The sequence below is a fragment of the Gorilla gorilla genome, chromosome 4, assembly GCF_029281585.2.
Source record: "Gorilla gorilla gorilla isolate KB3781 chromosome 4, NHGRI_mGorGor1-v2.1_pri, whole genome shotgun sequence".
Lineage (NCBI taxonomy): Eukaryota > Metazoa > Chordata > Mammalia > Primates > Hominidae > Gorilla > Gorilla gorilla.
Window position 1 is genome coordinate 10,664,376 of NC_073228.2, and position 24,608 is coordinate 10,688,983.

Sequence of the window (24,608 nt, forward strand, 5' to 3'; positions counted from 1 at the left end):
GTGGCTAAAGATGGTGCATGTAGGGTGTGTGCAGAGAACAAGGGGGTATTATTTGGCAGCACCCCGCTGTCCATGAAGACTTGAGGTGGGGACTGGGAAGGAGATGGCACCCCTGTGCTCTGCACATGCAGCTTCATCCCTGGACGAGGCGCGCGGCCACCACAGCAAGGAATTGGCCCTTTCAGTGCTAGGAAGTGTCGCGTTCGGCAGGAGACTGGGATGGAGCGGGGCCTGGGGGTGAAGAGGGTCCTCATGAGCCGCGTGTGTGAGGTGAGGGCCTCTGGGGAGCACCTGCTGCTGTGAACATGTGTTCCTGTTTCCACCCTGCAGTGCGGCATCGTCCTGGGGGCGCTGCTCTTGGTCTTCTGCTCCTGGATGACGCACCAGTCGTGCATGTTCTTGGTGAAGTCGGCCAGCCTGAGCAAGCGGAGGACCTACGCCGGCCTGGGTGAGGCGCCCTCTCCACAAGGTGGCTCTGGACCTGGGGCGGGGGCCTTATTCCATTTATGTATTTATTTATTTACTCTACTTGATTCTTCAAGAATTCCTTGGATAGCAGGGTTTTTTTATTTTAAAATGTAATGCTGCAAAAAAATGAGCCGGGTGTGGTTGCACGTGCCTGTCGTCCCAGCTACTATTTGGGAGGCTGAGGTGGGAGGATCACCTGAGCCTAGGAGTCTGAGGTGGCAGCGAGCTGTGATCACGCCATTGTACTCCAGCCTGGGTGACAGAGCGAGACCCTGTCTCAAAAGAATTAAAAATCAAATTAAAAAAAAAAGCAGTTAAAAAAAAAACCTGCCGGGCGTGGTGGCTCATGCCTGTAATCCCAGCACTTTGGCAGGCCGAGGCAGGCGGATTATTTGAGGTCAGGAGTTCGAGACGAGCCTGGACAACATGGTGAAACCCCATCTCTACCAGAAATACAAAATATTAGCCAGACATGGTGGCAGGCATCTGTAATCCTAGCTACTCGGGAGGCTGAGGCCGGAGAATCTCTTGAACCCGATAGGTGGAGGCTGCAGTGAGCTGAGATCACGCCACTGCACTCGAGCCTTGGTGCCAGAGTGAGACTCTGTCTGGAAAAAAAAAGAAAAACCTGTTATAATCACATGCTTCAAAATTGGAGTGACACAGAAGGGTATGAGGCGCCAGGTCTCCCTGTCACCGTGCCCTCCTGCCCGCTCCCATGCAGGTCCATGCAAGCTTCCTCTTCTAAACTCAGACCGAGACAGCCGTCCTCACAGTGCTGGTGCAGACCTGCTCTCTCTGTGTCTCTCCTGGACACCAGATGCCTTCCCGCGGAGCTGCCTGCAGAGAGCCTTGCTGTTCTCCCCAACTCGGAATTCCATGCAGGAAGCTCCTCAGGCCCGGGCTGTTGCTGGAGTTCAGTGGCTCCTCTCCCAGTGGCTGTGTCCTTCCCCTGATGCTGTTGGTCGCAGTTTTGTTTCCCTTAGTTCTTTCTTGCTTTAATGCTGTTTCAGCCAGGAGAGAAGGCTGCGCTTTCTGCTTCATTTCAGTGTGGAATATTTTCTACGTTGTTTGTCTTCGAGGGCACCATCCCTCACCTTCCCGTCTGCCCACAGGCTGTGTGGCCCGCGCTGTCTCCCTGCCCGCCACAGGCTCAGCACCTCTCGGCTCCACATTCCATTCTGGGGGCATCCAGCATGGGTGTTGAAATTCCAGCATCCGTGTTCTCAGGAGTTGGCCCTGTGGGTTTTGGTGAAAATTCTGGCCTTGTGATGAAGGCTCTGGACCTTCCAGCCAGTGTGTGGCTGGGATGTTGGCTCCTCCCTGCAGAAGGCCATCCTGCCCCCCGGGCTCACAGCTCCCACGGCAGAGTGAGGAGGTGGCGGGAGAGGAAATGGTGTTTAGGGGTCCAGGGGGCCAAACAAAATAAAAAACACCTGCACGGTCCACACATGGGTCCTGGCCTCCCAGCCTCCACTTCCTCCCAGTCCCCTTCATGTTGCCACAGAGAGTCCTGCATTCGTTTCGGCCCTCAGAACCGGAGGGGATGTATTCCTTCTCCCTTCCTGATGAGAATGGTGCTGTCAGAGTCTTTTCTTGTCGTTATTTGAGGAAGTGAAGTTCACTGTTAAATTTGATCCACAGTGAGATGGCCTAATTCAACTTGGGCTGAAACATGCCTACCGGAAGCCAGGAGGCACAGTGCCTGGGCGGGCCCCTTCCTGGGTCTGCAGAACTGTGGCCTGCAGGGCGACCCTTTTCTCCTCACTGAGGTCTCTGTATAGGGTTTCTGTAGCAGAGGCCCCAACTCCAGTCCTTGGCTGTGTCCTGGAAGAAGACCGGTGACCCAGGGCTGGGGAGGCCCCCATTTCTGATAGCTGGCTGTCTATTCATTCAAAGTCCCTGAAAAGTCAAACCAGTTTGGCTACGTGTGAAGGACTGGAAGAAAATTGCCGGGTGGGTGCGCTTCTGTGCTGCCTGGAACTCCTGCCTGAGCTTCCAACCTTTACCTGCCTGGGCTGACCGCAGTCCACTTCTGCCTGCCAGAAACAAAAAAGATTCCAGAACACCAAGTGTGTCTCAGGTTATGCCTTTGACACCAAACACGGTGGTTCCACTGCGTGAGCTCCGGACAGAGGCCCCTGGGCCCAGCTGCTCCGCGTCAGCTGCAGTGTGCCCTGGCTCGTCTTAGAAGTGGGGAGACCCGCGCTGGGAGAGGCATCCCTGGGGAGGGTAAGATGAGACTGTCCTGGAGCTGAGGCGAGGCCCTCGTGCAGAGTGGACAGCAGCTCCACGCTCCAGTCTTCAGGAGGCGCCGGGCTGGGTCCCGTCCTTGCACAAAGACTGACTTTCCCTGGGACGGCTGGGTGGTTTCCTCCAAATGGCATCTGCCCCCACCGAGGCATAGGTTTGCGGTGTAATGGTTCCTCGGGTTGGTTAGCCTGGGGAGGTGGCCGCTGATCGCTTTACCCTCCCCGCTGTCCTCCAGTGCCATGTGCCAGCCTGGAGAGGTGTCGTTTTTTGTTGGTGTTTGTATATTTCCCTGTCCTATTCGCTGTTGCTGGTTGCAGGTGGTTTTTGTCATTTTCGTCACCTTCTCACTTGCTGCTTCCTTGCCCTGCGTGTCTTGCTCGGACATGGACTTTTCTAAATCCCCTCTTCAGAAGACACACAGATACATCAGTCATTCAGCCTCCTTCAGCTGTCGCGGCTTCTCATGAAGCTGTTCTGAGCCCCAGACCCTGCCCTGTTGAGAGTCGTGCCTGAACCCTGGCATGCGTGGTCTGGGCTAGAAACCGCCTCCCCCAGCAGCAGCGACTGTTTGGTCCCCACACGGCCTCTGAGTTCTCGGTTGTGAGCAGCGGTGTCAGGAGTGCTGCCCGCGTCCTGTCGTTGGGTGGGCCAGGCTTCTGTGGCTCCTGTGCCGGCTCTGGGGGAGATCCGACTGGACCTGGGGTAGGGTACACCCTGCATGGAGGCCGTGCCCTCAGAGCTCGCCGCTCACAGATACCTCCAGCCTGGCAGGGGCTGGGCCCGCACTGGGAGTCCACACTCGGGGGAGGGCTGGGTCCCCGGGACCTTGCTGGGCGCTTCAGCCTCTTCCTCCCTTTCTCTGTGCCAGTCCACGCAGGATGTGAAGGAGTGGGGTCAGTCCACCTGGGGCTGGTGTTTGAACCTGGGGAGGAGAAGTTGCCGAGGGATTAACACTGGGAATGGCGGGTGAGGGTTTGGCCCAGGTGGGGAAAAGAAGGCGTGTGGGGCCGTGTCTCAGCGTGGTGGGCTCTCAGGACGTTGTCCTGGGAACCAGAAGAGAGTGCTGCCCTGATTTCCTAGACGGCCTCCCATTTTCCCTTGCCAGTGGCAGGCATATTCTGGAACCTTCTTGGGCAGGGTGCGCTCGTGTTTGGAATATGCTGTAGAGACTCAGCTTCCTTTTGGAGAGTAAAAAGGCACATTATGGCCAGGAGCAACTTCATGTTTGGAGCGCCGTGTTTTGTTGCATCCGGGCTGTGCCATCACTGAGGGGTGTGGAGGGCGTTCCTTGGTGACAGCAGGGCCCTGGGCTGTGGGCTGCTGAGGGGGCTCCTGGAGTTCTTAGTGTTTGAAACTCTCCACAGCCTCAGGTCAGCTTCTGGGGCCTGGCTCGGGTTTCCGTGTTGTGGGATGAACTCAAGGGGTGCCAGGCTTCTTCAGCGAGCCCATAGGCAGGTCCAGGAAAGGCCAGGGTGAGCCCTGGAGGTGGGGTCTTTGCTGCTGCCGGGCTCTGGCGTTCGGCAACGCTGTGCTTCTTCCTAAGTGGTCTAAAGTAATAAGGAGTGTTTTTTGGACCCATTCATAGTTACTGGCCTGTGTGTTTCCTGCTTTCCAAAGCTCATCAGAGGCCTGTAGCCTGTGGGAGGAAGGAAACCGGGGGCAGGAAGCTGGGGCTGCCGACGGGGCTGGGCCATCCTGCCACATGCACCCCATCTCTGGGTGTGCCTTGGAGCCGGGACTTCCCTTTGCCCTCCTCCGGCTGGGCCGTGGGGGAAGCGCGGGGGTCACCAGATGACCGCTCGGGGCCTGGGAGGGACCCTGCTGAGTCAGCGCCATTTCTCATCTGCTGCAGAGAATCCCGCTGTCAGGGCGGAGAGAATGGCGGCTCCTTCCGCATTCGGCCGCCCCGTCGGGGACGCATGCTCCTCATCGGCAAGGCTTCTCATTAGCCGTCCACGTGAACACCACAAGCCCAGGGCTCTCGTCCCCTCCCTTCCTGAAGCACCATGCTCGAAAGGAGTCTCCATTTGTTTCTATAAATCCCAACCAAAGGGTGAAAATGAAAGCCCTCCGTCAGAGTCCCTCTGGTGCAGGCTGTGGCGCTCAGGCACCTGGGACCAGCACTGAACCCTCTGGGGACCTGCAAGCTCTGGCCTACGGCACGGGGTTCGGCCATGCCGGGCTGTGGGATGCTGTTTCCAGCCGGACCCCAGTGGTCACCGGGTGGGAGGACTGCATCGCAGGGACTTGTCTCTTTGTCTGTTAAACAATCTGATTGAGTGGAAGAAGAACCTGCCTCCTGTCCTTCCCTTGCTCTGTCTTTGTTTGTTGTAGTTTCATTTGCAGACAGTAGATCCAAAAATAACTTGGCGGCCAGAATTTGAAATACGCCTCATGCCCCGGAGAATCTGGGCCCATGGGTTTCTGCGAAATCGCCCTTGACAGCTTGGCTCAGTACCTTTGTTCTGGACGAGCTTCTCACGCTGTTGGATTGAGTGTTCCTTTTTCTTTTGCACTAGCATTCCACGCCTACGGGAAGGCAGGCAAGATGCTGGTGGAGACCAGGTAAGCCCCGCCCTGCCGCTGCGCTTGCCCCCCACCCCCGCACCCAGACACTGGGGACCCTCCCTGCGGGAGCGGCAGTTTCATCCCCAGATTCACCTGTAACTTAGGTTTCTGAAGAGTCGCTAAATACATGAAAGTCCAATTACTTGTACCCTTCAGTGTTGTAAGAAAAATTTATGTATGGAAAACTCCAAGAACCTGTTAAGCAGTCCTCCCTCAGTTGTGATCTCTCAACACCATTCCCTAGCACCGCACCTACCCCTCAAACACTGCTGCATAAAGGTGGCATTACATTGCAAATGTCATATTTTTCTTCCTTTGGAGTAAAATTTCATGAGATGAAAAAATTTACGAGATGAAAAAATCGCTGAGAGATTGCACTTCTAGGCTTCTAAATTAGGGAATTGTAAACTCAAAATGAACAGCCTTTTTTGAAAGCAGTTGACTTAACTTGACTAACATCGTGGGGCTTTTTTTATTTTTTTATTTTTTGAGATGGAGTTTTGCTCTGTCACCCAGGCTGGAGTGCAATGCTGCGATCTCGGCTCAGTGCAACCTCCCAGGTTTAAACGATTCTCCTGCCTCAGCCTCCCAAGTAGCTGAGATTACAGGCGCGTGCCACCAGGCCCAGCTAATTTTTGTATTTTTAGTAGAGACAGGGTTTTGCCATGTTGGCCAGGCTGGTTTTGAACTCCTGATCTCAGGTGATCCGCCTGCCTCGGCCTCCCAAAGTGCTGAGATTACAGGCGTGAGCCACTGTGCCGGGCCCATCATGGAGATTTTTGTAACTTTTAGAGCCTCCGCAGAGGGGCGAGTATAATACCAGGCTGAGAAAAGCTGAGTGTCGTTTGGTGTGCATGCCAAGTGACATAGCGAGCGCCACAGAACCTGCCCGCGCCCTGTGAACTGGGGTGCGTTTGAAATCACATCTGTTGGCCAGGCACAGTGGCTCACGCCTGTAATCCCAGCACTTTGGGAGGCTGAGGCAGGCGGATCACAGAGGTCAGGAGATTGAGACCATCCTGGCTAACACGGTGAAACCCGTCTCTACTAAAAATACAAACAATTAGCCGGGCGTGGCTACTCGGCTACTCCCAGCTACTCGGGAGGCTGAGGCAGGAGAATGGCATGAACCTGGGAGGCGGAGCTTGCAGTGAGCCGAGATCTCGCCACTGCACTCCAGCCTGGGTGACAGAGTGAGACTCTGTTTCAAAAAAAAAAAAAAAGAAAAAAGAAATCACATCTGTCATTCAGCCCAGCCTTGGGGTAGTCCCTGGCGGCAGCCCAGGTGCTGTGCCAGCTCGCCCTGATGGCATTTCCCGCACCCCCGTCCCCGTGCAGCATGATCGGGCTGATGCTGGGCACCTGCATCGCCTTCTACGTTGTGATCGGCGACTTGGGGTCCAACTTCTTCGCCCGGCTGTTCGGGTTTCAGGTAAGGACGTGTTCAGGGTTCTAGGTTGTTCAGATGCTGATGGCTGCTCTGAGGCCCTCTGTGGGATCCTCCCGAGGACCGAGACCTGGGTGCTGGTCGGGAGAAGCTTCTGTCGAGCTTGCTGTCATTCCAGGGGCTTGGTGGAGTGCGGGGGCTTTGCTGGGTCACGTCTGTGAGAGGTACACGGGAGGAAGCAAGCCAGGCAGAGTCCGACACCGTGTAGATGAGGGGCGGGTGGGGGAGCCTCAGACCCGGGCACAGTGCAGAGCAAGTCTCTGCCAGCCCGGGCTGCCCATTGGAGGGCAGAGGCGGCCAGGCCCTCGGGCATCCCCGGCCTCCGTGGTCACCCAGAGCTGCTGGGGGCTGTGGACTCAGCACTTCTTGCAGGGACCTTGGGGTAGCCTCCTCCGTGCTTGCCCCCCACCACAGAGAGGCCCACCTGACGGGCCCACACACCTTTCCCTCGCTGCTGGGGAGCAGATCCCCTCCACTGGGCAGGGCAGGCATCACGGCACGTTAGGGTGCTAACAGCGTAGAAAGGCTTTCAAAGGCTACTGAGGCGGGGGTGTCCTCTCCAGGAGTGGAATGTACCAGATTCGCTCCTTGTCAGAGACAGTTCCAAGGAGCATCCAGGGAGCTAGGTCCCCTACTCTGTCTCCCCATTCGACCTTCCGTTTTCCATGCTTCGTAGTGACCTTTGTAGCTAGAGCTTTGGGCCCGTCCTGCCCACAGGGCAGTCTGTACCTTTCCCGCCCCTCGCCCAGGGCAGCTGAGTCTGACTCAGCCGCTGTGTTGCCTCCCGTGTTAGGGGGGCTGCTGTCCTGCTCTGGCTGGTCTCGCTGTGGGGCTGGGCTGGGCTCCAGGGAGGGGAAATACCCAGTGTCCGAGGCTGCACACGGCACAGCGGCCGTGAGAGCGGCTTCCGGGCGAGTGTGCCAGCCTCAGACCCGCCGGCGTCATTCACCTGGATGCCGTCGGCTTTCGGGCTCAGGGCGCTCCCACTCCCGGTCAGTGCAGAGAGCCCGGTGGTGAGCAGGCCCGGGCTGTGGCCAAGACCCCCTGCCGGCTCCCCGCAGGTGGGCGGCACCTTCCGCATGTTCCTGCTGTTCGCCGTGTCGCTGTGCATCGTGCTCCCGCTCAGCCTGCAGCGGAACGTGATGGCCTCCATCCAGTCCTTCAGCGCCATGGCCCTCCTCTTCTACACCGTGTTCATGTTCGTGGTGAGTCGGCAGCGCGCGTGGGTACCCGCCGAAAGGCTGCTCCTGGCCCATTCTTTCCTGTGGCCACAGCAGGCTCGTGCCCAGGTCTGGTGTGGCCTCCTGCTGCCTCCTGGGAATGTGTTGGAAGTAGCAGGATGTACCAGGAAGTGCCATCATCTCATGGTCCCTGGGCACCACGGGGCAGACGGGGCTGGCTGGACCCAGGTGCGGTTGGCTGGCAGGAGAGGCTGGGGCTCAGGGCAGGGGTGGCTCTGAGGCTGGTTTCATGTCGTCCAGGCAAGGCGAAGGAAACTCCAAGTCCACTTGCTTTATGCAAAGATGTCTTACGTAGGGTTTGTGACCAAGGCTCACGGTGCCAGTGTTTTGACGCAAGGTGGCAAGCTATTGTTGTTGGTTTGTTTGTTTGTTTGTTTTTTGAGACGGAGTCTCACTTTGTCGCCCAGGCTGGATCGCAGTGGCACAATCTCGGCTCACTGCAACCTCCGTCTCCCGGGTTCAAGTGATTCTCCTGCCTCAGCTTCCCAAGTAGGGGGGATTACAGGTGCCTGCCACCACACCTGGCTAATTTTTTTTATTTTTAGTAGAGAAGGGGTTTCACCATCTTGGCCAGGCTGGTCTCGAACTCCTGACCTTGTTACCCACCCGCCTCAGCCTCCCAAAGTGCTGGGGTTACAGGCGTGAGCCACCACGCCCGGCCGCTATTATTTTTCTACATGAGAATTTATAACAGGATGGACTAGGGGCCAGCTGTGGAGTTGGCACTGAGAACACGGATACCACCCAGAGCCCCCAGCACACCCTCCATTCTCTGCCGGGCCCCCACCCATAGGAGCCCCAGGACCCGAGCCCCTGGGACCTTCCCGTTCCCTGGCAAGGTCAGAAATGACCCTTCCTGAGTGGCTGGAACCTGGGTGTCTCACAGCGGGTTTGCACCAGGACGAGACCAGGTGGTCATTGAAGCCAGGGTCTCCAGTGCTCCTCAGCTCTCCGAGTGAGGGCCAGCCCAGTGGCAGCTACCTCTTTACTCTTGAGATAGCCGCGTCCTGGTGGGCCAGTCTTTTGGAAAATGTCCATGTCTAACACAGTACAAGATGGGGAGGGACCTGCCCACGTGGGAAACCAGCTTCTGTAATGCATGCTCAGTGGTCTCCTCCCGTCTGCGCCAAGCAGCCCCCTTGCAAGAGCAGCTGCTCTGGTGGTGCCTGCGGGATGAACCAGGGTGCTCTGAGGCAGGGGTTGGGAATCCAGAAAGGCGCGGGGTCTCCCTGCCTCCAGCTGGCGGCACAGGGCGGCACAGGGTGGTGGGGGGCTGGGATGTGGGTGGGAAGAGCTGCACTCTCCTGCCACTCCTTCCCAGCGGCGCGTGGGCCGGGATGCTGAGTCCCGCCTGCGTCCTGACCTGCCCCGTGCTCTCTCCCCGCTCCCTCTGCAGATCGTGCTCTCCTCTCTCAAGCACGGCCTCTTCAGTGGGCAGTGGCTGCGGCGGGTCAGCTATGTCCGCTGGGAGGGCGTCTTCCGCTGCATCCCCATCTTCGGCATGTCCTTCGCCTGCCAGTCGTAAGTGTCCTGCTGTGGTCTGTGGTGGAGTTCTGTGACGGGGAGGGCGAGCTGCTGGGAGACGGGACCCTCTCTTTCTCGTTTACTGTGATCGCTCTTTGCTGGCTGCTAAAGAGTGATGTCTTGTTCAGTGATGACCTTTCCCGCCCCAGGTTGAGGGAGATAGTTATATTTTAATCGGGAGGTAAATCGGCTTCATTCCTGGGACATGTTTGGGACTAGCTGGTGAGAGTCCCTGGTTTGCCAGATCCCCACAAGCAGAGCGTTGGCTGTGGGGGATGCAGCAGCAACCCAGCCATCTGACTGCACAGAGTTGAGCGCTTCGCCAGAATTTAGCTGTTCTGAGAAAATTTAAAAGGAAATGGCACAAACATTGACTTCAGACGGCTGCTGGATGCATTTGGAGGCCTGCATGTGCGCGCGAGCCTGCTTTCTCTCTGGCACGCAGGGCTCTGTAAATGCGGATCGGGCTCTTCCATAATTCCAGCAGCATTACCTTCTCCACCAAAATGACAAGAGCGAGTGATTCATGCCCGGTTGGAACATGGTAACCGGCTGAAAAGAGAGGCGTAAATCCGGCGCAGACGGGAAAAGACCATCGGCGTGCGGGGGGCTGGCAGAGCGGCCCCTGTAGCGTTAGTGGGCATGCATTGAGCCAATCGTAAACTAATGTGACAGATGAAATTTGTTCATACCGCTGTGTTTACACCCACATGCGAGATCCAAATCGTCATTTCCCACTTAGCGTCTCTCTTGGCAGCTCCGTCTCCACCAGAACGCGCCCCAGTCTTGCTGTTTAATATCCCATTATGATCGGTGACAGAAGCCGCATTCTTCCGCCACGTACCTAGTTACCAGTTGCCCTTTGTGTCTGCGTGTTTGCATATTTAGAAATAAATCTGCAGCTGAGGCTTTTTGGTGGTGGCCACGTAGCAGCTGGTGCACCTCGTTCGGGTCTGGTTCCGGAGTCAGGTGCTGGGTTCTGAAGCGCTGGAGCGTGCGGCTCAACAAGTGCAGCTTTCCTTCTGCCCCTCCCTGAGGACATGCAGGCCCACAGATTCACCTGACATTCTCCCGAACAGGGACATCCCTCCCTGTGCTGGCCGCTGCGCTGACCTCCCCGCCCCCGTGCCGGCCGCCGTGCTGACCTCCCCACCTCTGAACCCAGGAATGTTTTCTGAGAGCAGAGACATCTCTTCCCTCCCACAGCGTCACTGCACCAGAGTGCCTGTCCCTGTTGGGTGGCGGGCCGCGCCCCCTGCCTGTGTGATTGGCCTGGATGCCAGCTGGGGCCAGGTCTCCCTTGTGCCTTCACTATCTGGCTGTTTTTGGTAAATGCATACCTGGTTATGCAGAATGGTTGTCCTAGGCCCAGAGAAGCAGCCGGGCAGCACTGAGCCCAGGAGGCCCTGGAGGTCAGGGTCTATCTGGAGACCAGGGTCCCCATCCTCACAGTAGGGCAGAGGGGCACACACCCAAGAGCTGCATGTGGACGGCTCCATTTGACTCTGGTAGGCCCTGAGGCTCAGAGGCTGCGTTGTGAGGTGGGCGGGTCAGGGATGCTCCGTCTGGGGCCGTGGGCCAGCGCTCAGCATGTCCCCCATCTGTGGAGCTCCTTTGCAAGTGGCCAGGAGGTTTTGTGGCTCCTACCTTGTTTCTTTCCAGGGATGATCCCAGGGGTCCCTGGGGTAGGTGGTCAGGATTGGAGAGGAGCCTGGGGCTTGGCCTTCCACCCTGGCCACCCCGTGTGCATGGGACACCCCTTCCCACAGTGTCCATGGCTTCCTTGGGGGTCACTCCCCACAGTGTGTATTGGGGGCTGGGGTAAGCACGTGTCATGGGGCACCAGCGCTGGTCCCCTCAAGCCGAGACTCCCTGGTGTGGACTCAGCTCTGGCGAGAGGACAGTTTAGCACTGGGAAGTTCGTGCCGCAACATGGCCTTCTTCTGTAGCTGTGGGTCTAGGGCCGTGGAGACCTCTCGGGTGTTTCTCCTGATTCTCTGCCAGCCTCCTGGGGCTGTGTGCACTGGCGTTGGCCCCTTAGCTCCCTTCTAGCCTGGGCCGAGGGGAAGGCTCATGTCCTGTGGGGTCCCCTGACTGCTGCTGATGGCACTCCATGCTGAGGGCGGCCTGATGGGATGGTGTGCTAGGACCTGGGTAATGGGACACCAGCAGCTGCTGGCAGGACCTTCTCACTTGTCAGTCTGCTGGGTTTTCTTTTCTTTTTTTTGGAGATGGGGTCCTGCTGTGTCACCCAAGCTGGAGTGCAGTGATGCGATCACAGCTCACTGCAGCCTCGACCTCCCGGGCTCCAGTGATCCTCCTGCCTCGGCCTCCCAAAGTGCTGGTATTCGGGTGTCAGCCACTGTGCCTGGCCTGGTTTGCTTTTTAATAAAGTCAGGATGTCCTGTTTTTTCTTTCACTTTCTTCAAGGCGGTTTGGGATTTGGCTCCGCTGGCCGCTGTGCTGGTCCATTTACTGGCTGCTGGCTTTCTGCATCCCGCCCTCCCCCTGGCCCACCTAGCTTCCTTTGTGCCCTTGAGCCCCTGCCCTGGGACAGCCATGGCCATGGCCACCTGGACACCCTAGGAGCACCCCCCGGACTCCCACTCCAGAGTCCTCGTTCAGCCCCATGGCAGAGCAGCTCTCACCTGTGCTCTGGCGTGTGCCTGGCCCAACTCCCTTCTCCCCGGCTGCACACAGATGCTCCATGGCCCCAGCCTCTCCCTTCCCATCTCACCCACTCCTCTCCAGGGGCCCAGGTCCCTGTGCACGTCCCTCGGATGCGTCTGCTGCCTGTGCAGGGCTGTCATGTCCTTGCCTGGCCGGTGGCTTGGGTCCCTTCCACCCCTAGCAGCACCACACTCCTGGCACCAGGCTGTGGGACCGAAGCCAGTTTTCTCATCACACAAGTGAGAGGCTGCAGTGGGGAATCGCGCCCCAGGCCGTCTCCTTGTCTGTGCCGACTCTGATCATGCCTGTGCGGAGGCGCCGAGATGGAGGCGCTGAGATGGGCCGGCCGCCCAGGCCAGGGTGTGTTTGTTTAACTTTCCCTCCTCTTGACAGCGATTCTCTGAGCAGCCTCCTCCGGCGGCTTGCCCTGTAAACTGGCTGCTTTGACTCTCAGCACCCGCTCCCTGGTGTGGAGCAGCAGCCTGTTGTTCCGTAGCCTTGGGGAATGTTCGCGTGGTGCACGCTCTGGGGGGTGTCCTGAGCGGGGGCTGCTGCAACGCTCCTGTCCTCAGCAACACCAAATCCTGGCCTCAGCGCTGGGACTTCCAGTATGCGGAGAATGTTGCATGAAGGAAGGTCAGAGACTCTCGCTGGGCTGCAGAGAGGTCCTAGAAGTGGCGCCGCTGGGGAAGGCGTGCCTCTCTCGGGTCCGCTGTGAAATGGCCTGTTTCTATACAGCCAGGTGCTGCCCACCTACGACAGCCTGGATGAGCCGTCAGTGAAAACCATGAGCTCCATATTTGCTTCCTCCCTCAATGTGGTCACCACCTTCTACGTCATGGTAAGAGCCTTGCCACGCCCTCTCCGCACCTGTGTCATGCCAGCATGACGTGCTGTGGTGCCCCGTGGGACTGCCACAGGCATGGCCCTGGCCCTGTGTGCTGCTGGGTTTTTCTCTCTGTTCCCATCCCAGTGTCTGGAGGCTGCGCGGGGACCTGGCGCAGCTCCATCAGCTTCCATCATTCCAGGACCAGCCCTGTGAGCCTGGGTCCACCCTGGGCCAGGAAGCTCTCCTGACCTGAGGAGCTGGGCACCAGGGCTGCTCCCAGAACCCTTTATCCGAGCCACTCTTACTCTCTCTCCAAGACCTCTGTTAATTTTCTGTAGAAATGGGCATGTTCCGGCCGGGTGCACTTGCTCACACCTGTAATGCCAGCACTTTGGGAGGCCGAGGTGGGCGGATCATGAGGTCAGAAGTTCAAGACCAGCCTGGCCAACATGGTGAAACCCCGTCTCTACTAAAAATACAAAAATTAGCTGGGCATGGTGGCATGTGCGTGTAAACCCGGCTACTTGGGAGGCTGAGGCAGGAGAATTGCTTGAACCAGGACTGGGGAGGCAGAGGTACGCTGAGGCCAAGATCGTACCACTGCACTCCAGCCTGGTCTACAGAGGGAGACCCCGTCTCAAAAAAAAAAAAAAAAAAAGAAAAAGAAAGAAATGGGCATGTTCTTACAGAAACTAGAGATTTTTAGAAGGAGGAGGCGAAATGGTGCCTTGCCCCTGGAAGGCCATCTCTTGCAGAAGCTTCATTATGAAGTGGATTGAAGGCCATTCTGGGGGGTAGGGCACAGGTCCCCCCCATGCCCTGCCCACTGTGACAGGTGCCACTCGACTACGATGTCTGTCTGCCACGTTGCCATTTCTTGTTCTCCAACAGGTGGGGTTTTTCGGCTACGTCAGCTTCACCGAGGCCACGGCCGGCAACGTGCTCATGCACTTTCCCTCCAACCTGGTGACGGAGATGCTCCGTGTGGGCTTCATGATGTCGGTGGCTGTGGGCTTCCCCATGATGATCCTGCCATGCAGGCAGGCCCTGAGCACGCTGCTGTGTGAGCAGCAGGTAGGACCCTCGGGGCGCTCTCCGGATCGTAATAGCACAGGTCAGGCTCGCTTCCCATAAGCCCCCAGCTGTCCCGAACCAGAGATACAGCAGGAAAGTGGGGATTTGCATCAGAGGAGTCCCGGGAGGGTGGAAGTTGGGGGAGCCTAGAGGAACCAGATTGATGGGCAGGAGCTGATAATGGCCAGAGTCTGGAGATGGGCACATGGTGTTCACTGCACAGTTCTCTTTACTTTTGTGTAACTTTGAAAAATTTTAACAATATAGCAGAAGATTTTTGAACCATAAGAGAGGCTGAGTTTGATGTAGGCCATATTGGTGGTGCCTGTGGTCCCAGCTCCTCAGGAGGCTGAGGTGAGGTTGTGTGAGTCCAGGAGGTTGAGGCTGAGTGTGAATGCATCACTACACTCCAGCTGGGGCAATAGAGCAAGACCCTGTCTTTAAACACATTTTAAAAATAGGCTGGATATGGTGGCTCACACCTGTAATCCCAGCACTTTGGGAGGGCGAGGTGGGAGGATTGCTTAAGCCCAGGAGTTTGAAACTAGCCTGGGCAACATCACTTGACTCCATCTTTACAAAAAATTAACAAAAATTAGCCACACATGGCAGCGCATGCCTGTAGTCCTAGTGAGTCGGGAGGCTGAGGCAGGAGGATCACTTGAACCAAGAGTTCAAGGCTGCAGTGGGCCATGACCGCTCCACCATACTCCAGCCTGGGCTACGAAGTGAGACCCTGTCTCTAAAAGAGAAAGAAAAATAAAAAGTGAGGCTGGGTTTTTTCACTGTAACATATGTAGGCCAGGCAGCTACTTAGTTCTTTCTAAGAAACTTTCAGCTATAGGAGTTGAAACCAGAGGGCTGTCCTGGTTCTCTCCTTGTGGCAGAGTGAACCATGAAAGGCCCGCTGCGCTGTCTTTCGCCCCGAGCATGGGGCTGTCCTGGTTCTCTCCTTGCGGCAGAGTGAACCATGAAAGGCCCGCTGTGCTGTCTTGCGCTCCGAGCATGGGGGTGCAGACGCCACTCTGCAGTGCTGGAGGAGCCCTGCCCCGTCCAGGTTCCCCTCCTGCCTCCCCTTGGGAGCTCTGCCCGGTGCCCATCCATCTTCTGTCCCGCAGCCCGAGATCTGTGAGCCTGGTATGTCCCATCAGCTGGAACCCCTGGTGGCTAGAGGCACACGTTCCTCTTGAACTGTTTCAGCCAAGGCGGGTTGAGTGGTCTCAGAGAATCCAGGGGAGAGTCCAGCAGCCACATTGGGGGCGATGGGTCTCCCTGGGCCTTGGGAACGATAGCATTGGCTCACTGTCCATGTGGCCAGGTGTGCGGTCACCACAGCCTCCTGCAGACTTCCACCAGCCACGTGCCTCTGGCTTCGCAGCAGAGGCCAAGCACCAAAGACTGGGTGCCTCCCCCACGTGCTGGTGCTCCTCTCTTCTGCAGAGTTCAGGCACCTGGGCACGGGTGGGGCAAGATCGAGGAGGCAAGGCCAGAGCCTGTCATATGGCTGTGGGGTCCCTCTGCACATCCGGCCAGGCCAACTTTCAGTGTTTGATGTTTTGTACCTGAGCAGCATCTGTATTTCTGTACATGACCCATTTTTATCTCGTTAAAAAATTGACAATGGCGTTAAATGTATTGTGACTCAAGTAGGAAAGCTTACGCAACCCCCTTCATCCCAAGGTGGACCTGGCTGTTTCCTCCGTCAGCGCCCGTGGCTTCTCCTTTCCCGGAGGTGCGGCTGCGGCCATGCCACCTGCTTTCTTGTCTTCGGCCCATGTGCCGTGAGCGTTTCTCCACGGTCCCTGCAAGCCTGCAGGGGCTCTGCTTCCTTGCTTCTCCACCTGTTGCGGGGGCCTGGGTGCACTGCTCCTTCACCCTTGACCTCTCGTGGCTAACCATCTCACGACAGTCTTCGTGCTAAAGTCCCCTCTCCCCTTCTCTGGGTCTATGTCATAGGTAAAGTTCTAGGACCGGGACTCTTGTGTGATGGACCTAACCCCCCACCTCCATGGCCTGTATACAAATTACCACCCTGAGGCCGATAGGAAATTCTGGCTCCGTCTTCCACAGTCCATCCAATGTAAAAGTCCATTCTGAAAATGGCATGCTTCAAAACTAGCTCTAGAAAGTTCTGCAGTTGTTTCCTAGCCCAGGGATAGTCATCACGGCCAGTCTGTCCTGTGTGTTAACTTATTTGGTCCTTACCATGGCTGGATGAGGAGATGCTTCTGTTGACAGATGAGGAAACTGAGGCACCGAGGTTAAGTCACTTGCCTAGGGGCACACAGCTGGGGCTGGTGAGTGGCAGAGCAAGGATTTGAGCCAGGTGGTCTGGCTCCTGTGTCCTGTACTAGAGACCACAGCTGGGGGCCCTGGGGCAGGTGGCGTCTGAGGCCATCCGTCCTTGGCTCTGCCGCCTCCTCCGGAATGAATGGCCCTGGCATCCCGGTGCAGATCAGTAGAGTCCTGGCTGCACCCTGGGGCCAAAACAGGCACTTGAAATTAGGGCCTCATCGTGCCCTTCTCTCTTCTTCTTCCTGGACTTTGAAATTGCTCACTGCTTGTTGCACATCTGGAGATAACACGGCCATGTGTGCGTGAGCATGTACGTGTGTTTGGGGGGTTCTGCCTGCACCCTGAAACCCGTGGGCCAGGAGAGGCCTGGGGCATTTGGCAGGAGCGGCGCTGTGCAGCCTGTGTTTTGCTCTCCATACTTCCTGGCACTTAAAAAACTCTCGTGGTATTGCTCTAAAAGCAAAAAGGAAAACGGAAGGACTCGATACTCACATTTCAAAAGGAGGTTGTAAAATGTACGGTCTGTGCCTGGGGTGAGAAGCCCTCGTGCCTTCCTGGCATGCTGCAGGTTCCCGTTCAAGTTGCTCAGCCAGATCTGATTGTGCTGGTCAGGCTCACCTGCCAGGTGAGTGCGCGGCCGGCCTCACGTGGAGATGTGCCTGGTGTGCCTGGCAGAGCCCTTTCAGGCTTTGCTTTCTAGGAGAGTGGTGGAGGAAATCAGTCATTTCAAAACCTTTTTGTTTTTCTTTTGTACAGCAAAAAGATGGCACCTTTGCAGCAGGGGGCTACATGCCCCCTCTCCGGTTTAAAGCACTTACACTCTCTGTGGTGTTTGGAACCATGGTCGGTGGCATCCTTATCCCCAACGGTAAGGCGGGAGGGCTGCCCTATTGCCGGGGAGTGGGACCCGGGGGCTTCGGCATCAACCAAGACCTGCACAGTTACGAGACCTGCACAGAGACTGTCTTCTCTGGTCTCTTAAAAAAGTCTAGAGACTTTGTCAGTTTTTCTCTGGCCCACAGAGAAAGGCAGGGGATAAAATCTGGCAACTTGAGCCGGGTGCGGTGGCTCACACCTGTAATCCCAGCACTTTGGGAGGTTGAGGTGGGTGGATCACCTGAGGTTGGGAGTTCAAGACCAGCCTGACCAATGTGGAGAAACCCCGTCTCTACTAAAAATACAAAATTAGCAGGGCGTCGTGGTGCATGCCTGTAATCCCAGCTACTTGGGAGGCTGAGGTAAAAGAATCACTTGAACCCGGGAGGAGGAGGTTGCAGTGAGCCAAGATTGCACCATTGCACTCCAGGCTGGGCAACAAGAGAGAAACTTCGTCTCAAAAAAAAAAAATCTGGCAGCTTGCTGGGTGCAGTGGCTCACGCCTGTAATCCCCGCACTTTGGGAGGCCGAGGCGGGCGGATCACGAGGTCAGGAGATCGAGACCATCCTGGCTAACACGGTGAAACCCCGTCTCTACTAAAAATACAAAAAAATTAGCTGGGCGTGGTGGCGGGTGCCTGTAGTCCCAGCTACTTGGGAGGCTGAGGCAGGAGAATGGCATGAACCCGGGAGGCAAAGCTTGCAGTGAGCTGAGATCGCTCCACTACACTCCAGCCAAAAAAAAAAAAAAAAAATCTGTCAGCTTGATGGAACAGCAGGCACCCATTGACACCTGGGCAGAGAGAGACTGCAGTGCCGGGACACAGGCTCAATTTGTAGAACCAACTATTCTAGAATAGCGCATGCTGTCCTGTTGATTCTTTTGACTTCTGATTTTGGTGATGCATTACCAAGGGAAGCGTTGAAGGCTCTGAACATATTTATGTTACCCAAATGCACCCACTCCCTAGCAGACAAGACAGAGCTCGTGATCATCAGATCCACAGGGGAACTCGCACGCACTCTCCCCAGGGAACAGCCCTAGGGGTGATCTGTCTGGGCTTCTGGCAGGGGCTGTAGCCTGGCAGCACCCGCCAGGCCCTGGCCTCTACACCTGCCGTAGGATAGGTCCTGCCTTCCTAGGGCCACTCATGGAGCAGCAGGCAGGAGAGGCGGCACAGGAGCCGTGCCGTGCGCAGCCAGCATCTGGTTTCGGCAGGAGGTCCCTAGTGTCTGACTCTTTAAAGATGAACCATCAGAGAATTCACCCCGGGGCCTAAATGCACTGTTGGAGGAATCAGCCGCGGTTGTCAGGCTTTCTGGGCACAGAGGGCGTCTCTGCTCCCGGCTCACGCCTAGACGGCATTTCCTTCAATGCTGGCTTGCTCACCCGTGTGCAGGGCAAAAGCTCAGGTCCCCTCCTTGCCAGAGCCCTTCCCCACTCATCCCTTCCTGTCACTTCTCCATCCTAGTGGAGACCATCCTGGGCCTCACGGGAGCGACCATGGGAAGCCTCATCTGCTTCATCTGCCCGGCGCTGATCTACAAGAAAATCCACAAGAACGCACTTTCCTCCCAGGTGCGTGCTGCTCGTGGGGTGGCCTGGACGAGGGCTGATGGGTCTGGGCTGGGGAGAGGTAGAGGCGGAAGGAAGCCCCTGGTTCGGCGTTTTCAGATGGGTTCTATCAAGAAACTTAAAACCCACAAAAGGGACTTGGTCCAGTCAGCCTGGGGAACCCTGGGTTCACCAGGACGCACGGTCTTTGCCCAGCAGGGCCACACTAAGCCGCTCAAGCTGTGCATCGGGTTTTCCTGAGTCGTAAGCGCTTTCCCCATGGTGTTTCTGCGGTGCCTGATTGCCCATGGACCTGCTGCCGCCTCTGAGTCCCCTCCCCAGCCGCCCACCCCTGAGGCCACCACCCACCGTTGTTCCTGGTGCGACCCTCCCGCGGAGATGTGCGTGCTTGTGGGTTTTTCTTTAACTGTAACACAGCTTCCTGCTGCTTTTGCTCAAAATCCTGTGCAGGTCAGGTTGCTCCACAGCCGTGGGCACAGAGCTGCCTGGCTATTTTTAGCCGTTTCATGGGTTCCGTGGTAGGAAGATTCCATAATCCCAGTCTCCGAAGGACTCACCTCTCCAGTCTTGCTATTGCAGGCAGAATCGCGATGAATATCTGTGTTCATGAGCATGTCGACGTATTTGAGCACGCGTCTGTAGAAGCCTTCTAGAAATGGAATCCTGTGTCAGGGGTGTGAGCATCTGTAAATGTGGTGGCTCTACCCAAAGTGCCTGCAGCGTCACTCCCAGCCAGGCTCAAGGCCTCTGTCCCTGCACCCAGGACCTTCCAGGCTTCATCATTCTTGGCCTCTCTGGAGGGAACTTGAGTGTCTTTTCATGGGTTTAGAAGCGACTTGCGTTTCTTTTTCTGTGAACTGCTTGTGTTCTTTGCTCACTTTTTATGGAGTTGTTGAGCTTTCTCTTACTGGTATATATTGATAATTTTTTTTTTCTTTTGAGACAGAGTTTCACTCTTGTTGCCCAAGCTGGGGTGCAGTGGCGCAATCTCGGCTTACTGCAACCTCCACCTCCCAGGTTCAAGTGATTCTCCTGCCTCAGCCTTCTGAGTAGCTGGGATTACAGGCATGCGCCACCACGCCGGGCTAATTTTGTATTTTTAGTGAGACGGGGTTTCTCCATGTTGGTCACGCTGGTCTTGAACTCTTGACCTCAGGTGATCCACCCGCCTCCACCTCCCAAAGTGCTGTGATTACAGGTGTGAGCCAACGTGCCTGGCCTCAACCTGATAAGTTTTTACAAAGTGAACCACGTGGAACTACTATCCAGGGCAGACATAGGACATCCCGGCAGCCCAGAGCTCCCTATGGATGCCTCACTGTCATCCACCCCCACCCAAAGGTCCTCCAGCATTCTGGAATGATCTTGCCTGTCTTCAAGTTGCTGTAAATAGATTCTTACAGTGTACATTAGAATACACGTCCACGTGTGTCAGCCACTTCTTCAGCATCTTGGCTCAGGTCCACTGCAACTTCTGCCTCCTGGGTTCAAGCAATTCTCCTGCCTCAGCCTCCTGAGTAGCTGGGATTCCAGGTGTGTGCCACCACGCCCAGCTAATTTTTGTACTTTTAGTAGAGACAGGGTTTTACCATGTTGGTCAGGCTGGTCTCAAATCCTGACCTCAAATAATCCACCCGCCTCAGCCTCCCAAAGTGCTGGGATTATAGACGTGAGCCACTGCACCCAGCCCCTTATGGATTTTTTAATCATCTTGTTTATGAGTTGTGAGAAAGGTATGATAATTCCTACTGTAACTGCAGATTTGTTTATTTTTCCTTTTAGTTCCATCACTTTTTGCTTTTTAGTTTGAAGCCATGCTATTAGGAGCAGACAGATTGAAGTTGGTTATATCTCCTTGTTGAATTGTCTTTTATCGTGTTAAGTACTCCTTTTTATCATTGGAAAAACTTTTCTCCTTAAAGTTGGCTTTGTAGCTAACTTAGTTCTGCTTTGGGTTTGTATTTGCACAGGATAGCTTGTTTCATCCCTTTTCTTTTGATTTCTCTAGTCCATTATATTCGTGGTATGTCTCTTATAACAGCACACAGTTGACTTTTGTCTTGTTCTTATTCAGTCTGTGAATGGGAGTATTTAAGACTATTTACAGTTAATATAATAACTGATTTTTGAGGAAAATTTTCAACTTATGTCCTATTATTTGTCTCATATGTCCTTTTTCTGTTTTTGCTTTTGCTTTCTTTGGATCAATCAAACATTTTAAATATTTACTCTTCTTTTAGCTTGTTGGTACATTTCTATTCTTCTAATGATTATACTAGGCAGTTGATATCAACCCTTATTTAAAACTCCACAAGACATTGTTATTGTTGTTTCAAATAGTAATTATTGAGCCAGGCGTGGTGGCTCACTCCTGTAATCCCAGCACTTTGGGAGGCTGAGGCAGGAGAATCACTTGAACCCGGGAGGTGGAGGTTGCAGTGAGCCAAGATAGCACCACTGCACTCCAGCCTGGGCAACAGAGCAAGAGACTCCGTCTCAAAAAAAAAAAAAAGAAAAAGAAAAAGAAAAAAGTATTGATATTGATTATTTGTTTTTTTGTCATGGGGTCTTGTTTTCTAGTGTGCCTGGTATTTTGCAGATGTCGTGTTTGAGAAATCGTAGAAGTTCTGGGTGACACTGTCATTCATCCATCATACAGGGGATAGGCAGAAGGCCTGTGTCCCATTGAGGCAAATGTGTTTTCAGTTGGCCTTGTTCCTAGGGTATAGACCTTCTGGGGTCTCAGCTGGGCAGTGACACCCTCAAATGGTGCATCTTCTGCTTGGCGTTCATCATCTTGCTGGCTCCTCTCTGCATAGCTGGTGGCTGGCAAGTGCTTTGGGGGAGATTTTTGCACACAGAATGTGGAGTGGCGTCCTTCTCCGAGGTTTCCTTCTCTCCCTCAAGCTCTGGCTGCTGGAGCGCCCTCATTCTTGCTTCTCTGTGCCCAGCCCTGTGAGTGTGCCCAGGCTCTAGGCTGTTGTGCTCTCTTGTCTTGTCTGCTTAGTCCCAATGATCGATGAGTCTCCAAGGGCAATAGGCTTGACCTCTCTGTGACTAAGGGCTTTTCTCTGTCCTCTGGGATCTGGACCTCTCAAGTCTGAGCTGACAGAGTTGTTTACCAGTGTCTTTGGTTGGGTGTTTTTATTGTTTTTATCCAGCTTTTACCATTGTTTTAAATAGGAAGACCAGTTTGATACCAGCTATTATGCCATAGCTTGATGAGGAAGTTTCTTGGTGAGTTTTAGGAGCTTAAGATAGCATGAGAGCCTCAGCCTCTGCCCATCAGATGGCACATGTCCTGCTATGCCAGGTCCCATGTTTTAGTCCGTTGGGCTTCCTTAGAAAAAACATCTGTTCTGTGAGTTAGCAGGAGAAACAAGGAAAGAAAGAAGGGAGGGAGGGAGGAAGGAAGGAAGGAAAGAAAGAGTCATAGTTAGAATTTCCACACTCCAGTACTATTTTAAAAGAAGAAGGAGGGGGAGGGCCATAGTTAGAATTTCCCCACTCCAGTATTATTTTAAAATAGTTCCTCCCTCATTTTTTTAGTACTTTAATGACTTCTTTTTTTAATTTAAATCTTTGATCCACCTGTATTTTATTTTGGTGTAAGAAACAAAGTATGTATCCTCAGTTTATTTCTAGATGGTTCCCTAGTCGTCAGACATGATTTATTGAATAATCCATCACTGATGGGAAATGTTAGTGCTATTGTAGATTAAATTCTTACATGTATTCGGGCCTAACTTGGGACCTGTGTTTTACTTTATTGGCTGGTCTGCCCTTCCGTACTGTGTTAGTTGCGTGTTAGTTGTGTGTTGGTTGCATGTTGGTTGCGTGTTAGTTGCATGTTAGTTGCATGTTAGTTGCCACACCCTGGTAACACTCACGGAGTTGTGACTTGTTGCTCTTGGAACACTTTAATTCTCATCTCGCCTCTTGGCTGTTAATAATACATTTTCTGCATAGTCTTTGTTTTATTTTCTGTTTGAATGTTGGAATCAGCCCATCTGACTCTTAACAAAAAATTAGTCCTGCTTTTTATTTTTTGGTCTAACTGGGCTTATTGAAACTATAGATTAACTTGGGAATTGCCGTCTTTACACTGTAGCTGATGTGCAGGTGTCCTTGCGAACTCTCCTGCTCAGCAGGAGGGCACTGCATTTGGCTTATCCAGACCTCACTGTAGGTCCTTCGTCCCCATCTGTTTCCCAGGCGGCTGTTGGCTGCACTGCATGCTATCCTGGGATCTCTTTTCCCGCTGGATTTTCTTTTTTTTTCTTTTTTGAGATGGAGTCTCGCTCTGTCGCCCAGGCTGGAGTGCAGTGGCATGATCTCTGCTCACTGCAAGCCCCGCCTCCTGGGTTCACACCATTCTCCTGCCTCAGTCTCTTGAATAGCTGGGGCTATAGGTGCCTGCAACCACGCCCGGCTAATTTTTTGTATTTTTAGTAGAGACGGGGTTTCACCATGTTAGCCAGGATGGTCTCGATCTCCTGACCTCGTGATCCACCCGCCTCGGCCTCCCAAAGTGCTGGGATTACAGGCGTGAGCCACTGCGCCCGGCCCTCCCCCTAGATTTTCTAAGTGGCTGTTTGTGTAAAGGGAAGCTAGAGATTTCATAGGCGACATTTTTGCCCGTTCACCTTACTGTACTCCTGCTGGATCTCTTGGCTTTTCACCTGCAGCTAATGATGATGTCGCCTCCCTCTTTCCAATTGCTGCAGTGCTTCCTCCTCTCTTGCCCGTGTGTGGCGTCACACACCTGTGGCCACGGCGCTGCTGGTGTGAGTGGCTAGCGCGTCACTGACTCTGGGATGGCTTCTAGTGTTTACCCGTTAGCCCAGTGTCGGCTTTTGACTTGGTGTGTAGACATGTGTAGACACACACAGAATCGGGTGAAAGAAGCATCTCTCTGTGCCTGCTTTGCCATGTCTTTTGGAAGCTAGAAAGCGCACTGAATCACATTCACCACAGTTTGGCTGTGCGTGGAGGAGACGGAGAGGTTTCTTTTTCCCTCTGACTTGGGTCTGGTGCGTCCTGTCCCCAGCGCTCCTGCGGCTCCGCAGTAGGTCGTGGGGCCAGCGGACCACCGTGTGCCATCCGCTCAGCATGCCCTGTTTCCTTAGGTATGGAGATGTCAGCACCGCAAGGCCGTACCCTGGGCCTGTGGTGCAACATCTCGGCGTGGCCACTGTCCCAGGGGCTCCGGCTGCACCCACGGAGGGGCACAGGCCTGGGTCTGCGCCTTGGCCCGTCTGAGTACTCTCGGCGATGTGGTGCCTGTACCCAGCCCGGGGACCTCAGGAAGAGCCACAACTGGTGATATGCTGGGGTGGACAGGGAAGTGGGGACGCCTGTGTAGTAGGTGAATCAAGGCTGTGCTGGAGAAAGACGTGAAAAAGAAGGAATGTTCTAGCTCGTCCTCAGAAGATCAACCAGGGGACAGGAAAATAGGTCGGCCCTGAGGGAATCGAAAAGATACATTTGCCACCACGTGTTTTGTTCTTTTTTTATTTTTTGAGACAGAGTCTCGCTCTGTCGCCCAGGCTGGAGTGCAGTGGTGTGATCTCAGCTCACTGCAAGCTCCGCCTCCTGGGTTCAAGTGATTGTCCAGCCTCAGCCTCCCGAGTAGCTGGGATTACAGGCGTGCGCCACCACACCTGGCTAATTTTTTGTATTTTTGGTAGAAACAGGGTTTCACCATGTTGGCCAGGCTGGTCTTGAACACTCCTGACCTCAGGTGATCCACTCACCTCGGCCTCCCAAAGTGCTGGGATTATAGGT

General features: G+C 54.9%; 1 protein-coding gene across 6 annotated transcripts in view; it reads left to right on the top strand.

Moving 5' to 3' along the window:
* SLC38A10 (solute carrier family 38 member 10) overlaps window positions 1-24,608 on the top strand; it is a 50,172-nt gene that overhangs the window by 5,464 nt on the left and 20,100 nt on the right. For 3 of the 6 annotated variants that reach the window (XM_004040831.5, XM_019027783.4, XM_019027784.4), the window contains exons 2-10: window positions 331-448; window positions 5,241-5,286; window positions 6,628-6,721; window positions 7,798-7,941; window positions 9,374-9,498; window positions 12,910-13,012; window positions 13,892-14,074; window positions 17,126-17,237; window positions 18,718-18,824. In XM_004040831.5, the coding sequence (XP_004040879.4) occupies window positions 331-448; window positions 5,241-5,286; window positions 6,628-6,721; window positions 7,798-7,941; window positions 9,374-9,498; window positions 12,910-13,012; window positions 13,892-14,074; window positions 17,126-17,237; window positions 18,718-18,824 (1,032 nt within the window). The remainder of the gene's footprint in view (window positions 1-330; window positions 449-5,240; window positions 5,287-6,627; window positions 6,722-7,797; window positions 7,942-9,373; window positions 9,499-12,909; window positions 13,013-13,891; window positions 14,075-17,125; window positions 17,238-18,717; window positions 18,825-24,608) is intronic. The other 3 variants (XM_055389458.2, XM_055389459.2, XM_055389460.2) reach the window with 1 other exon arrangement.